The following is a 17,479-nucleotide window of genomic DNA, read 5'->3' as shown; positions in this document are numbered from 1 at the left end:
AATGAGGTTTATGTGTAGCATGTTTCCTCCTGAAGTCAAACTACTGGTGATTATTACTAAAATATGTGTGAAATATAACTTCATTCCATAGGGGTTTTCACTTTTAGGGGTCTGCTTTATTGCTTTTAATATGTCAGAGCCTTGTTTTACTGGTAATCAATGTATTGTCCTTCCATGGAATGTTCCAGATCTGACGCCGCTGAGTCAGAGTTGTCGGACTTCCTGGGTGGAGACCGTATGGAGCACATGCTGCAGGCCTTGCATCGAGAGAACGACGCAGGGTGCTTCTTCAGGCGATATGTGGAGAAGAGTGGCAGCAAAGTATGTATAGAAGCCAGGGAACATTTCTTCAACACCTCTGTTACTTTGTTTGTAGCACTATTATTGTTTATATAGGAAATAGCTCTTAAATCAGTTATAACTTGAGTATTTTAAGCTCTACAAAAATATGTTCATATGTCATTATCATAATTATTATTATTATTACATTTGTTCAGACAGCTTTGGAAATATTATGGTTGATCAATCAAATAAATTTCTTAATTTGTTCTTTGGAATATTTATAAAATTGGACATTGGCTCTGATTTCTAAAAGATTTAAGTCTTTGGTAACGATATTAGTCAAAGCTTACTGTTTTATATTGCAGCTTATTGTAATTTATTTATTTACAGATACTTTTCATATTAAAGAACCTATTTGTCAGATAATAATAGTATAGATAGTTTATTTTAACATTACATATCATATTGTAAGTCTGTTTCTCTATATTTTACAGGCCTGGATTGACAATTTAAATCTTTGGCGTGACGTCCAAGACTACCATCTTCTGTTTTATTCCAAGTATCTAGACCCGTATGTGGTCAGCAAAAAAGCAAAGGTACTTGTATTTTTGATGTTTGCAAGGATTTTAAGTTAGACGGTCTGTATATAAATTCAATTCTTCAATGGGATCTGTTAATGCATATGTTCTTAAAAATGTGCTTTATAAAGTATGCACTAGACATAAGACAATCTGTAACCATGTAATACATGTACATCACTCTCCAAGTGTATGTTACTTGTCTGTACACTGTATTTGAATCAATGTTTGTATTTTTTCTGTTTAAGTGCACACAAAATCCAAACAAACAAAATTTGTATGTAATCACATTAGTTTCTAGATTATGTACTCTGCATTGATCTCAAATAAAATGCTTGTCTCGTCTGTCTTGTCTTGCTATAGTATAACAATTATTATAGCCCCGCAAACCAAGTTGGAGTGGGCACATATTTAAGTCACCCTGTTATTTATTGTGACAGTTTGTTGGTCAGTCCACACAAAATGTTTTAAGTTTGTGGAACGCCACTACTTCTAAATTTCTGAAGCAATTAATATGAATTTTATTATTAGTTATAAAAGTGTAAATTAGCAACTTAGCAAGCCTTTCTTTTCATCTCCAGTGATCCAGGTATTCTGGCATTGTTAGCCCCTGAACAAAGCTGACAAAGCGGTTAGGGTTATTGAGCCTTGTTCTTAAAAAACATGTTGTAATTTATGTGCATAGAGTGTCGTCCCTGTGCAGTCTGCACAGGCTAATTATCAACAATACTTTCTTTTTCTATGGAATTTTTCATTGAAGGAAGTCTCTTTTAGGTGAAAATCCAATAACAATGGAAAGTGTCATCCCTTATTAGCCTGCATGCACTGCACAGGCTAATATGGGACAACACCTTGAGCACATGCATTAAGCCCCGTTTTCCCAGAATGAGGCTCAATAAGTCTAAAAAATTTTTAAGTTTGTACAGTGCAATGGTCATGCGTATCCTCATGCTTAAAATTATTTCTAATTTCAGTCAATATTTTCCAAGTACATCACTGTTGGTGCTCGGTGCCGAGTCAGTATCAGTACTGAAGCAACAAATGAAATTCGAGCCCGCCTTGACCCCCCTTTTGAGGACCTTTTTGACGCCGCTGAGGAGCACGCTATTCAGGTTGTACATGAGGCATGGCTGGATATGTGGGAGACCGACCAGAAGACATATAACAAGGTAACGTGGAAGCTGATGAATTGGCAGGAAAAATGAAATAGAGAAATTATGGAGGCTGCATTCTGGGAGTACTGGGCTTTATGCATGTGCGTAAAGTGTCGTCCCAGATTAGCCTTTCCAATCCACACAGGCTAATCAGGGACAACATTTTTTGCTTTTTTTGTATTTTTTTGTTTAAATGAAATGTTTTTTTTAAAACAAAAATCCTGTCTAGGCTGAAAGTGTTGTCCCTGATTAGACTATGCAGACTGCACAATCCAAAATGGGACAACACTTAACGCACATGCTTTGTTTTCAAAGAACAAGCCAAAGTAAAATTGAATGATTATGAAATGGTGAAAGTTTAATTTATTGATTATTATAATCATAAAAATAATATATTTGTCTTTTGTATAAATAGATGCTTTACTGTGGAATACTCACAATAAGTGTGTATGTGTTCTTGACTGTTCAGGTTGAGCTAATAGAAGTAAAACGTCACTTGGAGACCAAGTCAAAATATGTCATACACCTGAAGAAGACTGGCCTTATCAAAGAGGTGAGAATTGAAAATGGACGCTTTTAATATGGTGAAAATGTATTCTACAATTCAAAAAAGATACAGTTTTAAAAGAACATATATACGTCGTTATGTCATATTAAAAAGAGATGGGTTACTTTGGCAGCACTTGTGCGAGGGTGGTGGTGGTGATTACGTCATGAAGGATTTTGTTTCATGTTTGATACAACTTTACAGACCTGTTACTTTGTAACGATTGCTATAATTATCTGTTGCCAAACAGCATCACAGTCTTTACCAAATTTACTAGGGATGCAAGAGGTTACACAAATGATTAACCGGTTAACCTTTTTCCGTAACCGGTTATTAACCGGTTAATCGAAACGCCTAAAGTAGTTAAAATTATTTAGAGTACGTAAAATATGTCATACCGCTCTGTAGAAACAAAAGTTATTTCAAATTTGAAATCGCTTGCGTTGATAACAATCCAGTTTCGTAATAAAATGAATTATAAAAGATATTTTCATAATTTTGTAAACATATGCTATATATTTTTTTTAGTTTTCCTGCGTAAATGCATAAGAGTAAAAAATTAAAGAACTACACAATGTTCATTTTCACGTGTTATTAACTTATTTTTGGGTTGGCCACTTATATTACCTTTGCGCCGTATCGCTCACAAAAATGGTGTGTTTCTTTGTTCATTCTGTTATATTTTTTGAAACTCAAATTGGCTTAATATAGAAATGTTTTTCCCTTTCAATTCGATGTAAAGTGGGTCATGTGTGTTCAACGAATCCGCATCTATTCTTATTCGCTAATTGCATATTTTGTTGCTTGCATTTTAGCGTTTGTAGCCGAAGTAGTATCGTTTGATTTTCATAATACAATGAAAAATGTGCGTAAAATAAAGGACACACATAAAATTAATTTTGAACGAAATGTAAGTTGAATATTTAATATAATCAGTACATTTATGTAATAGCGAAGTAACTAAGTATTATGATTACAAACTGACGTATGTTTGTCTACGTACCATAGCCGCACATTTGACGCAATTACACAAATACTAAATTTAAAAAGTTTATTAATTTTTAATATTTTTAATTGATGTTTAATTATTTAAATAGTTAATGATTTGCTTTCTTAAATAGAACTTGCATCGGACGGTAATGGTGGAATCATTGGATGTAAATTATCATAATGATATTAATTTTTGATAAAGAAAAACGACATTAACTCGTCAGGATTTTAACTACGAATTCAATTCGTGATAAAATTGTTACATATAAACACGGTATTTTCGCGAGCAATCAGTGTTGGATATTGGTTAACAAAACATCAAAATAAGCCGTCCAATGTCTCAACTGTTTTTTTATCGCGAGTTCAAAAAACGTGTCAATTACGTCTTCGCTATAGGCTCCCACTCACCGCAGTTCGCTAGTTAAATTTTAGCGAGTCAAAATACCAGCAGTAGTGTCAGTTATCAAAACGTACCCCTTATTTGTTATCACAAAGGTATTGATTAATTGCTTGATTACTTTGACTGTTGACATGTTATTTATTACAGTCGAATGTGCGGCATGTTGTTTTAACTAGTCGCCCACGCAAGTTGGCGGTATGTCACGCGCAAAATGTAAAATCGTACGAAATATTCACTGAAAAAAACATAATCATATATTTTTCCAGGTTAACCTTTTCCCGAAAATGTAACCGGTTAACTGGTCGTTTCGGTAGGTTAACCGGTTAACCTCTTGCATCCCTAAAATTTACTGTACAACCTTCAATACTCATTTTGTATTTATAGTGGAACTTTATGTGCGTCTTGCTACTGTACTTAATAATGATATGACCCACGTCATTGCGAAAATGGGTCTTATGACATTTGCATACAGAGTAGCTCCAAGCAAGACTGCTCATCGCTGCTCCATTTCATGAAGATTATGAAACCTTGCATGACTTTATAGCAGACAGTGTAGTCAAAGACCAGCTTGCTCATTTGCACAGCCCGGCAATGAGCTGGGGCATATGACATAAGACCCATTTTCACCTGATACGGGTCATATATGCCAATCATTGTTTCCACATGTTACACTTTTGTGTGCATATTTCTGTAGGCAATCAGTACTCCTGACATCATGGAAGGTTACGAAGACCCTGTCTACGATGAGACCCTTCTAGCAAACATCCCTGACGAATTCAAAGATTACACGCTGGAGAAACTTGTGCATAATCGCATTGAGCTCGAGCATTTCCGGAATTTTCTCGCTGAGAATTACGCCAGCATGGACATCATGTGCTGGATGGACATTGAGGCTTTCCGCAGGATTCTGCATGCTGATGAAAAGAAACGCAACATGAAGGCGGTAGAAATCAAGATGAAGTACTTGAACAAGAAATACTTCTTTGGACCAAACAGTCCTGCGGGAAAAGAAGGCCAAGATAAAGTAAAATTTATTGTGTGCACAGTTGAATAATAAAAAAATAAAAATAGATTAAATTTAATTAAATAAAAAATGATTGGACCAATTATTTTTTCCAAATCTTTTTAAGGGACCTTTTAAATGTTTTAGGTTAAAATCACAGTTCATTATCATCTACAGACTGTAATATGAAATTTTTAATTTTACAATCATCAGCTTAAACTGTTTAATTGTTGAGGAGTTGACTTAGATTGCGTACAATTTTCAATTTGGTTTATTTCTGAGAACAAAGGCAACCATAAAAATTGAGCAATAGAATTATCATGACACAAAGTGTAATTATTACTGAAAAGAAAAATCGAGTACAAACATTGTTGCATAATTGTGCATATCATACCTGTCATAATCATAGGTTGCCGAAGCTGGAGGTGGGTGGGGTAAGCTGCTGGATGATCGACCTCCCAATCCCATGATTCTTGAAGCCCAGAAATATGTTCAGGAACGTCTTGAGAAAAAATGGCTACCATTGTTCTTGGCAACACCAGAGTTTGCTATTCGCCAGAAGCCAAAGACCAATATGGACGATGTTGTTGATGATGTCATAGTTCAGAAGAAAAAGAAGTCTCTAAACATGCTGAAGGTTGGTCCAAAAAACAGTAATAAACCCTGAAAAATATGTGTGGGGGTTGCTTTTATTAAGCTGTTGTAATTTTGTGATATTCAAAATTATTTAAATATCTGTGTTGGTAAAGACAGTATTTGAAATAATTTTTTTTAGAAAAAAGCTAACTTGACAACCAGAAGTTATTGTTGTTAATTCGGTATTAAACACATGTACATTAAACATTAAAATTAAATGCAAATGCAAACATATAGTTGTGTGTTTGAAGGTTGATGTTTAAATGTTGCAGTCATTGTATTGAAACCTGTTACCATGGTTGCAGTTGCTAGACAGTAAGTGGGTTTCATCGTCAAAAGAAATCATCATCTTCCGGAAGGCTCTGATGAATCCTGTTACATCTCTGCAGTTCAGAAGGTTTGTCTCAATCAAGGGGGACAGTCTGCTTGAAAATGATGTGCTCTTCTGGTTGGAGGTCCAAAAGTTCAAGGTCAGATAAAGTGAAATCAAGGTCAATTATTGATTTGTTTCATTTATGCATTTTTGTCATGAATAATTGTAGGAGTTGATGTGTTAAGTGCAAAAATTCAGTTACCTGGTAATTTAATAAGATTTGGTTTCTTTAAATTTGTAATGGTGATGTGAAAGATGCTTTTGCAAACCTGTTAGTCTTTTTTTAGCAGTTTGTGCTACGTTAAAAAAATATGAGCCTTGTTCTGAGAAAACTGGGCTTAATGCATGTGCGTAAATTGTCACCCCATAATATGCAAATCATTTTACACCCATTCAAACTTATTTCGAATGGGTATATTGGAGTCAGTCAGCCAAAAAAAATAATTGTGGAGCAAACTTCTTCCACATTTCTGAAGCAATTGAATTGATTCTCATCAGCATGAATTGAAAGTGTGCAAGAAAATGTTTTCAAAACACTTGATTATTTGCCATTTAGCGTAGCTGATAAAGCAGTGGGGGGGGGGGGCGTAATTGGGCCTTGTTCACAGAAAACGGTGCTTAATGCATGTGCGTTAAGTGTCATCCCAGATTGCTCATGCTAATTAGGGACAACACTTTCTGCTTTTATGGTATTTTTCTTTAAAAGGAAGTTTCTTCGTAGCTAGAATCAAGATGGAAAGTGATGTCCCTGATTAGCCTGTGCACACTACACAGGCTAATTTGGGATGACACTTTACTTACATGCATGAAGCCCAAGCTGACATTATTCTTGCCCCTACAGGACATGTACCATGCCCACTGTGAGGAGGCGCTGATCGTTCAGAAGATAAACACGATCATCAACTGCTTCATTGAATCCCAGATCCCTCCCTCCCTGCAGATTGATATCCAGGAAGAGATGGCCGAGAGAGTCATTGACCGCAAATATGAGAAGAGTCCGTATTTATTCCGTGAGGCACAGGTAGAGATGGCGAAAATCAATCCACAGTATTGATTTTTATGATTTTTTGGCTTTGGTAAACTTTGCATTGTGACACTATTTGGTTTGCTTTAAATCTGTGGCATATTTTCTCATCGTAATGATGATGATAAGGGATTTTTTGATGATGATGAGGATGATGAGGATGATAATGATGATGATGATGATGATGATGATAACGATGACAATGAAGATGATCAACAGGAGGAGGAGGAGGATTATGATGATAATGACTATAATGACGATGACAATGTTTATTATGATTATGATGATTTTGATGAAATGATGATGTTCATAATGTTTTGCTGCTGCTTATGATGATGTTGCTGCTGCTGCTGATGTTGCTGCTACTGCTGACGATGACACCGCTGTCAACGCCAAAAATATGATGCTAATAATGATTCTGATTACAGCTGTATGTGTTCCGGGTGCTGTTCCCACACTGGAATGAGTTCTGCAGTTTCCGTCTCAATCTGGCTGAGGACAAAGTCCTGCCCACCATCGAGAGGCGCCGTAGACATGCGCGGGTAAAGGAACGGAAAAGGCTGCAAGAATTTGAGGAGAAACAAGCCAAGGTTGGTCCCAGATTTTTTATCAATGCATCGTGTTTGCTATAAACGTATGAGCCTCATTCTGGGAAAATGGGGCTTAAAGCATGTGCGCAGTCTGCCCAGGCTAATCAGGGACGACACTTTTCTCATAGACTTGATTTTTGTTTAGTAGAGATATCCTTTAAACGAAAATGTCTATAAAGGCGGAATGTGGTATCCCAATTAGCCTGTGCTGACTGCTCATTTTAACAAACGCATTAATTATTTTGTATTCTTTATATAAGGTGTCACTTGAATGGATTTGCCTTTAGAGACAAACAATTTTTACGGCATGATGTGCCTTAATGGTTTATATGATGAATTATCATAAGCTTCTTTTTTTTCTTTCAGCGAGAGAAGGTAGTTTCCCCCTTTATACTTCTTGTTCTTTATGTTAACATGTATATTTTCAGTTCTAATATCACTTTTACTGATTACAGAGGTGGGGGAAGTGTATACATTCTCCATAACACTGAACTATTCAAGCAATTCTGAAGAAAATTTAAGTGCTCTATAATATTCGCATAATGAGAAAAAAACACACAATATCTACAAAAAAATAAATGTAAAACAAATTAATTGTGTACATTTACATTTTCAATGCTAATATATTGCTATGTAGTAGCTACTTTGTACATCTATACTTGTTCAAAAATAATCTTATAATAAACATAAATGATGCAATACTTTCTAACAGTTGAAATTGGTTGTTCAATAAAATGCAGATTATTAAAATGAATTTAGTAAAACAAAAGTAATATAAAGGACAATAACATTGAGTGATAGACTAGTGTATGAATTGCTTCAATCTAGGTTTACAATAAACACACAACGTTTTCAAACTCTTTTAAATAAATAACTTATAGTCGCTATCCTAGTAAAGCACATTTTCACAGTTACTATGGAAGTTTTAGAAAAAAAAAACGCGTTCACATTTTTTTATTATGTTAGTAGATAGTTGTTTGAAAATTTAGTGTTGTGGTTTAAATATGTTCTAATAAGGTTACTTGTAAGTTTTTTTTATATACTTTTATACAAATGTGTTAGTTTTTATGTATTAATTGTACAAATGTAAGTGTTTGTTTTTATGTATTAATTGTACAAATGTAAGTGTTGTTAACATTAAACTGTTACATTGTTTTATTTAACTGACTTCCGAATAGGTTTTAAAGTTTTTTACCTCTGTCATAGTGTTGTCACGATGTAACTATTGAATATTGGTATTTTGGTTTTATAGCGAAAGCCAAAGGTATTCCCCAATAGTTCCCAGCATTATATTAATATACATGGAGAATATTAGGGTTGTGTCTTTGTGTACTTGAATAAACATAACAAGTTGAAGGTTAACACGACAATTCTTGCCGAGCAATCTAAGCCTCTTGGAAATGAGTCAGATAACACCAAGTACACCATGATGCAAACCTAATATTTTATTTATCCTATCGATGGAGATTGAGGGTTGTATTAAGCTTAAGTTAATGAAACTGTAAGTTTTTTAAAATGAAGAATCATTTAGTGGTAGTGAAAAGGATTTAACAATTTTAGATAACAATTTTCTCTAAAATGAAAAAAAGGAAAATGCCAGTGAAATATGCAATAATTGATACATATATAGATCCAAAATGACACAAGTAGGTTTGTGTTGAGTTGAGATAACTTCATTTAGATGTGTCATGTTTTAAAAACCTAACCAACTTGCCTTCGTAAGCAAATTAATGTATCTGTTTTCAATACTTATTTAGTATTCTATTTGTCCCATCATTTTATCTTAATTTTCTATGTTCATTTTGAAGATGAGTAAAAGAAAATGGAAAAAAACACCTTATAAACATAAAAATTATTTCATGAAAGAATGTTATTGTTCTGCTTGTGACAGTTTATCCCAGCAATGTTGATATAAATATAAAAAAGTCCATGTTTTTTCGGTCAATTTTTGATGCAAAATATGTATGCTACTTTAACTTAACCAAAATTTTGTTTTTGTTCTCATGTATTTTTGAAATTGATATATTTCTTGTCATAAGAAAAGGACGCCCCTTTAGTTTAGTTTATTTGGGTTCTTCGGGTTTATATTAGTCTTGCTTTGGGTTCATAGGCTACCAATGGAAAAAGAAGTTAACAAGTCTTTGTCTTCTTACGCTGTATTTTTAACCAGGTTTTCCGAAGGAAAAAACTGGTTATTAGATTGGCGAATGCGGGCGGGCTGGCTGGCTGGCGGGCTGGCGGAATAAGCTTGTCCGGGCCATAACTATGTCGTTCATTGTCAGATTTTAAAATCATTTGGCACATTTGTTCACCATCATTGGACGGTGTGTCGCGCGAAATAATTACGTCGATATCTCCAAGGTCAAGGTCACACTTTGAGTTCAAAGGTCAAAAATGGCCATAAATGAGCTTGTCCGAGCCATAACTATGTCGTTCATCGTCAGATTTTAAAATCATTTGGCACATTTGTTCACCATCATTGGACGGTGTGTCGCGCGAAATAATTACGTCGATATCTCCAAGGTCAAGGTCACACTTTGAGTTCAAAGGTCAAAAATGGCCATAAATGAGCTTGTCCTGGCCATAACTATGTCATTCATTTTGAGATTTTAAAATCATTTGGCACATTTGTTCACCATCATGGGACGGTGTGTCCCACGAAAGAATCACGTCAATATCTCCAATGTCAAGGTCGCCACGACTAAAAATAGATTTAAAAAAAAAAAAACTTACAAAGGGGGTTAATTTTTTTTGGTCATTTCAAAAGTTCAGTTTGAGTTTTCTCCCTTTATCAGATTTTTTTTTCACAATGAAAACCTGGTTTTGTGACAATTTTGTCCCTTGTTGTTTATTATTTTATTAACTTTTGCATGTAAAAAGGCTTGTTTATTCATGCAAAAGAGCAAAAAATATAGCTGAGATCAAGTTCTTAAATGTTTTTATATTGTTTTTGCCCTGTCTGTTGGTCTGTCTGTTGGTCTGTCTGTTTGCGCCAACTTTAACATTTTGCAATATCTTTTGCTATATTGAAGATAGCAACTTCATATTTGACATGCATGTGTATCTCATGAAGCTGCACATTTTGAGTGGTGAAAGGTCAAGGTCAAGGTCATCCTTCAAGGTCAGAGGTCAAATATATGTGGCCAAAATCGCTCATTTTATGAATACTTTTGCAATATTGAAGATAGCAACTTGATATTTGGCATGCATGTGTATCTCATGTAGCTGCACATTTTGAGTGGTGAAAGGTCAAGGTCAAGGTCATCCTTCAAGGTCAGAGGTCAAATATATGTGGCCCAAATCGCTTATTTTATAAATACTTTTGCAATATTGAAGATAGCAACTTGATATTTGGCATGCATGTGCATCTCATGGAGCTGCACATTTTGAGTGGTGAAAGGTCAAGGTCAAGGTCAAGGTCATCCTTCAAGGTCAGAGGTCATATATATGTGGCCCAAATCGCTTATTTTATGAATACTTTTGCAATATTGAAGATAGCAACTTGATATTTGGCATGCACATTTGGAGTGGTGAAAGGTCAAGGTCATCCTTCACAAGGTCAAGGTCATCCTACAAGGTCAAACATCATATAGGGGGACATTGTGTTTCACAAACACATCTTGTTTTTACTGTAAAAAAACCCTCTTCATGTTAAAACACAGCATAAATTGAAAAGAAAATTAGTTCACTTGGGTTAAATCTGGGGTTTTATTTCAAACCTGGCTTCACAAATTGTTAGTTCTGTAAGATAAATCTTAAAATTCTTTAGCATTAGTTAGAAATCCATTATAATGTATTGGATTTAAACCTTACAGGGAAAAACTCGTGGAGTGCAATCAAGGGTAAATGTACTGCATGAATTGGCATTTGTTGCATTTTATCACATTGGATGGTTTCCCATATAGTCTTTGCTACCCCACACACAACTAAACTCTGAGAAAATGCAAGTGATCTTTATTCCATGTCTATTGAGTTGGTCCAGATTAGTGTTTTTTACCACAAAGAAGGAATTTTAAAGAAATTGCAGAGATTGCCAGGGCAAACTTCATGAAGGCTTTGTTTGGCAAATGGATTAATGATATATTGTATTCTGCATATACATTTTGTACATTTATAATGCAAAAGGATGACTTTTACCAAATTGATCACCATCGTTATATTCATTTTTTGCAAGAATCAGATTTGCAGAGGCAAGGTCACATTTACAAAGGTTATAATGACTGTTATTAGAATAACATCCCAACACTTAATAGCACAATTTGGTCTACCTAACTATTTTACATGTTAACAACGCACTGATATAATTGTGATGTGTAACCGCATCTACTTAGGTTTAAGTATGACACATCACCAAGGTTTTGAAAGACAGGGCAGACCAACATGTGTGTCATTGTCAATGGCTCAACCACCAACAATCAACCATATCTCACTGAAATGTCTATTGATGCCTGTAAGGCAACATGCAAATATGGTGAAGTCAAGCTATATTGTTAAACACTTATACACTAAAAGGAGAAAATTTTAGTGTCACAGGGTTTAAATTGTGTTTTGGTTTGGTGTTTGTTTATCACAAAATGTAGATTTTTGATGTTGCACAGTTTGCCTTTAATGCAATATCATGTAGTTGAATTCATTTTTTGCAGCACTTTTTTAGTTTTTGGGATGAGTTTTTAGTGGTACATACATTAAATAGAGCAATATTGTTTTTACCATTTATGTTGTATTTTTTTCATGTATTGCTGTAATTATAAACTGCTGGTCATTGTATGTGTGTAGACTCCATGCATGATATAGGCATATAATGGATTCAGATATAAGCATGCATATTTTACATACTTACAATATATTTTTGCTTATATTTATGATTCCCCGTTGGTTAAAATAATGGTATTATCGTTAATTCAATTCTGAAAACTACATTAAATAATACGATTGATTTTGTTTACATTAATTATAAATTTGAAAGTTTCTTATATGTTTCCCCATGCTGATGATCTATTATATTTAGTTTCCATTGTTCTTTGAAATAATGCTTGTAAGAATGTATGATTGTTCCAGATATTTGTTAACATGGGCATTTTTACAAAACAACTTTCAAGAAGATTTCATATAAACATACTTGTTTGTTACCTATTATCCACCTTCCCTACCTTCAGGAAGCTGAGCGAAGAGCTGCCCTGGGATTACCTCCCCTGGGTGAGGATGATGACTTCCACGACCCATTCCTTGCCTTGGGGGCTGGGGCAGACAGTGCGGAGGCGGAGGGAGATCAGGACGACAAGGACAAGATCTCGTGGACGTATTCCAGCTACATGAACGCCTTGGAGAGGGAGGAGCTACTCAACAACACTGAAGAGTCTTCCTTCACCTCTCTACTTACTGACACAGGTTTCTTGTCGATAGCTGACTTTGCTTTCTTTATGATTTATTCTGAACAAACCATTGTCACTGTACGTTGACCTATTTTTTGTTTTTATGATTTTCATATGTGGTCATATCAAAAATTGAATTTGTATCCTATATAATGTGGGCTGTTATGGATGTACTGTATTTTATCAGTTTAAGAAATGTTAAATTATAAATTGTTATATCTTACAAAATAATCTGTTAGCTGCACACCATATTCTGCTCGTAGAGTAAAACTATTATACTTGGAGATATATGAAGCAAACACCACAGGTCGGCTCTTGACCCTAGTCACATATTATAGATCTTATTATTCTTATATTTTTTAGTTAATTTGTATATAACTGAGAGTTCATATGATATACACTCTCACTGACTCAGCATGCCATACCAAAATTATGTGTCCAGCTGTTATATAAATACAAATAGGATCAGGAACAAGCATTGGACACACGGCCATTTCCACCTATGATTCATGTTAGTAATGAATAAATTTACGCATGTTCACTTTAACCCTTAATTTAAAACCTGCTTCACCTACTATGGATGCATAACAGCAGCAAAATATTAATGACACTACACTTCTTTTACATAAGCAAGTGGCGTAATGACATCATAGTTTTGCATGTACGTTAACGACTTAGATTTTCAATTGTCAGTTGCAAAATAAAAGTTTTGAAATTACAGTCTATATCAGCTTTGTCTTGTTATCTAATAAATTACTAGTGTTTTATGCATTCATCATTGTGTAAAACTGTCTGAAAAATTCCCCCTAATCTATACATAATTATACAATGTCATAATTACTATTGTATTCAAATTTGGTGAAATTTTCCAGTCAGTTTGTACACCGATAAAATGTATACAAATTAATCCTAAATTCAACCACCACTGTTCTCCCTTTCTGTAGGGTCTGTGAAGAGCGAGGTTGTCTCAGACAAGGGGTCGGCAGGAAGTGTCCAGTCAGATGGGGCAAACAAGGCGAGCAAGAATGACGGGTATGCGACATCTACCATTATGGCCCAATCTAACCAACCTGGAACTGTATAAAAAAATCAACAAATTTGAGTTAATTAATTCAAATTATTAAATTTTATTAGTCTCTTGCTAATACGTGTAGAGCAAATGTTACAAAAACAATAATTTGCCCCAGTTAAAATTGCTTAAATAAATAATAATTGTTTTTTTAATGTCCCCCACCACATTAGTGGGGGACATATTGTTTTTGCCCTGTCGGTTGGTTGGTTTGTTGGTTTGGTCAAACTTTAACATTTGCCATAACTTTTGCAATATTGAAGATAGCAACTTCATATTTGGCATGCATGTGTATCTCATGGAAGTGCACATTTTGAGTGGGGAAAGGTCAAGGTCATCCTTCAAGGTCAAAGGTCAAATATATGGGTCAAAATCACTCATTTAATGTACACTTTTGCAATATTGAAGGAAGCAACTTCATATTTGGCATGCATGTGTATCTCCTGGAGCTGCACATTTTGAGTGGTGAAAGGTCAAGGTCATCCTTCAAGGTAAAAGGTCATATATATGGGGACATAGTGTTTCACAAACACATTGCTTGTTTTTGTAAGAAATTTTCAGGAAATTTATAAGTTTCCATTTGAAAATTAGCATTTTAGTGCATTTTAAGTTACAATTTCCTTTAGGAGCGTTGTGAAGACAGACTGTTTTTTTGTTGTTCTAAGTAAAGAATGTCATAACAAGAAGGTGAACAAAATAGTATCAAGTTAGTATCAAGTTAAATATAACATTGTTTTAATCTTCCTATTCCTTTTCTTATATATGAGGTAATAAATACTGTTGGCACAAAGATTTTTTCTAAACATTTGCCTAATGCATGTAAAAGAAAATGAATGTTGATACATCATTAATCAATCATTCTAAATATAGAATGTTCCATGCTGAGATGATGTCTGCTTAACCAAAACTGGGCTTAATGCATCTGCCTAAAGTATTGTCCTAGATTAGCATGTGCAGTCCCCACACAGGCTCATCTGGGACTACACTTTCCTTCAAGACATGATTTTTATGTAGGAGAGACTACCTGTAATTGAAAAATGATATACAAGTGTAGTCCCTGATTAGCCTTTGCTCATTGTTTTTTTTAGCTCACCTGATTGCTCAGGTGAGCTTTATTGACCGGTCTTTGTCCGTCGGATGTCTGTCCGTTATGATTTGCTCGTAAACACTCTATAGGCCACATTTCTTGTCCCATCTTGGTCAGAAGCTTTGTCCCAATGCAATCTAGGCCGTGTTCGAAACTGGGTTGTGCCGGGTCAAAAACTAGGTCACTAGGTCAAAAAAAAAGAAAAACCTTGTAAACACTGTTGAAGTCACCTTTCATGCCCAATCTTCATGTAACTTTGTCAAAATGTTTGTCTTAATGATATCTTGGTTGAGTTCAAAAGTGGTTCCGATCGGTTGAAAAACATGGCCGCCAGTAGGCGGGGCAGTTTTCCTTTTTTGGCTATAGAGAAACCTTGTAAACACTCTAGAAGTCACAATTTTTGCCCATCATGAAAGTTGGTCAAAATATGGTTCAATTGATGTCTCGGACGAGTTCAAAAATGGTCGACATCGGTGAAAAAACATAGCCGCCAGTGGGCGGGGCATTTTTCTCTATATGTATATAATGGCAGTTTGCCCTATTTGGCTATAGAGAAACCTTGTAAACACTCTAGGAGTCACAATTTTTTCCCAATCATCATGAAAGTTGGTCAAAACATTGGTTTTATTGATATCTTGAACGAGTTTGAAAATGGTTGGGATCGGTGAAAAAACATGGCGGGGCATTTTTCTATATATGTACATAGTGAAAACATGTGAACAAAGTAGAAGTCACATTTTTGGCCCAATTTTCATGAAATTTGCTCGAACATTTGTTTCCTTGATATGAGAGTTGAGTTCAAAACTGGTTCCGGTCAGTTGAATAACATGGCTGCTGGGAGGAGGGCAGTTTTCACATTATCCCCCCCCCCCCTTTCGAAGAAGAGGGGGTATATTGTTTTGCTCATGTCGGTCCGTCCGTCCACCAGATGGTTTCCGGGTGATAACTCAAGAGCGCTTATGCCAAGGATCATGAAACTTCATAGGTACATTGATCATGACTCGCAGATGACCCCTATTCAGGTCACTAGGTCAAAGGTCAAGGTCACGATGACCCGAAATAGTAAAATGGTTTCCGGATGATAACTCAAGAACGCTTATGCCTAGGATCATGAAACTTCATAGGTACATTGATTATGACTCGCAGATGACCCCTATTGATTTTCAGGTTACTAGGTCAAAGGTCACGGTGACCCAAAGCAGTAAAATGGTTTCCGGATGATAACTCAAGAACGCTTATGCCTAGGATCATGAAACTTTATAGATACATTGATCATGACTCGCAGATAACCCCTATTGATTTTCAGGTCACTAGGTCAAAGGTCAAGGTCACGGTGACCTGAAATAGTAAAATGGTTTCCGGATGATAACTCAAGAACGCTTAGGCCTAGGATCATGAAACTTCATAGGTACATTTATCATGACTCGCAGATGACCCCTATTGATTTTCAGGTCACTAGGTCAAAGGTCAAGGTCACTGTGACCCAAAATAGTAAAATGGTTTCCAGATGATAACTCAAGAACGCTTATGCCTAGGTTCATGAAACTTCATAGGTATATTGATCATGACTCGCAGATGACCCTATTGATTATCAGGTCACTAGGTCAAAGGTCAAGGTCACAGTGCCAAAAAACGTATTCACACAATGGCTGTCAAGGTCACGGTGACTCAACTTAGAAAAATGGTTTCCGGATGATAACTCAAGAATGCTTACGCCTAGGATCATGAAACTTCATAGGAACATTGATCATGACTTGCAGATGAAATAATGATGAAACTTGACCAGGATGTTTGTCTGGACAATATCTAGGTAAGGTTTGACATTTGGTAAAGATTGAATGAACCGACGCCTCAGGTGAGCGAGCTAGGGCCATCTTGGCCCTCTTGTTTTGTATGTGCATCAAGTCCATTTTTCCCAGGGACTGTCTCACAAAATATATATTTAACTTTACATCCCCCATTATCCAGAAGTTTTAAATATATATTTTGTATATTGTTAGTCAAAAGTCTAAGAATAAATTTGTAATTTCTAGCCAATGTCATTAAACGAAATCCCTGTATGCCATGGCTGAAGAAAAAGCTTTAGCCTGTGCACTATGTATAATTCACAAGTCTATTAACCTATATTGATGTTCTTATGTAGTAAAATTAACTTTGCTAAAAGAAAGGAGTTCTTCATGAAATGACAAAGAACTGACTGCATGTTGGCATGTGTAACATTGGTTTTCTTTTTTTCCCAACCAGACAAGTTCCCAAACAGAATGGAGATGTAACTAATGGTAAGGGAACAGTTCATGATTTATTGTAGTCATCAAATATCTTAACATGTTTAAATTTAGTTTCCAAGTGCATATTTAATATTATGGGTTGGACA

At 35.3% G+C, this 17,479-nt stretch overlaps 1 protein-coding gene and 1 long non-coding RNA gene across 8 annotated transcripts in view; both read left to right on the top strand.

The window, feature by feature from the left end:
• Positions 1 to 17,479, top strand: part of LOC127861589 (regulator of G-protein signaling 22-like) — a 93,598-nt gene that overhangs the window by 73,410 nt on the left and 2,709 nt on the right. For 5 of the 7 annotated variants that reach the window (XM_052400205.1, XM_052400204.1, XM_052400202.1 and 2 more), the window contains 13 exons: positions 189 to 321; positions 777 to 878; positions 1,835 to 2,029; positions 2,484 to 2,567; positions 4,646 to 4,975; positions 5,364 to 5,591; positions 5,896 to 6,060; positions 6,805 to 6,984; positions 7,416 to 7,577; positions 11,393 to 11,419; positions 12,734 to 12,965; positions 13,894 to 13,981; positions 17,350 to 17,384. In XM_052400205.1, coding sequence (XP_052256165.1) covers positions 189 to 321; positions 777 to 878; positions 1,835 to 2,029; positions 2,484 to 2,567; positions 4,646 to 4,975; positions 5,364 to 5,591; positions 5,896 to 6,060; positions 6,805 to 6,984; positions 7,416 to 7,577; positions 11,393 to 11,419; positions 12,734 to 12,965; positions 13,894 to 13,981; positions 17,350 to 17,384 — 1,961 coding nt within the window. Of the gene's footprint in view, positions 1 to 188; positions 322 to 776; positions 879 to 1,834; positions 2,030 to 2,483; positions 2,568 to 4,645; positions 4,976 to 5,363; positions 5,592 to 5,895; positions 6,061 to 6,804; positions 6,985 to 7,415; positions 7,578 to 7,943; positions 8,185 to 11,392; positions 11,420 to 12,733; positions 12,966 to 13,893; positions 13,982 to 17,349; positions 17,385 to 17,479 lie in introns of those variants that run through there. The other 2 variants (XM_052400203.1, XM_052400207.1) reach the window with 2 other exon arrangements.
• On the top strand, positions 9,734 to 10,381 carry LOC127861592 (uncharacterized). Its single transcript, XR_008040281.1, has 2 exons — positions 9,734 to 9,964; positions 10,127 to 10,381. It is a non-coding gene; the product is annotated as an uncharacterized LOC127861592 (long non-coding RNA).

Source organism: Dreissena polymorpha, chromosome 16, assembly GCF_020536995.1.
Source record: "Dreissena polymorpha isolate Duluth1 chromosome 16, UMN_Dpol_1.0, whole genome shotgun sequence".
In the NCBI taxonomy this organism is placed as follows: domain Eukaryota; kingdom Metazoa; phylum Mollusca; class Bivalvia; order Myida; family Dreissenidae; genus Dreissena; species Dreissena polymorpha.
This window is presented reverse-complemented; position numbering and strand designations above follow the sequence as displayed.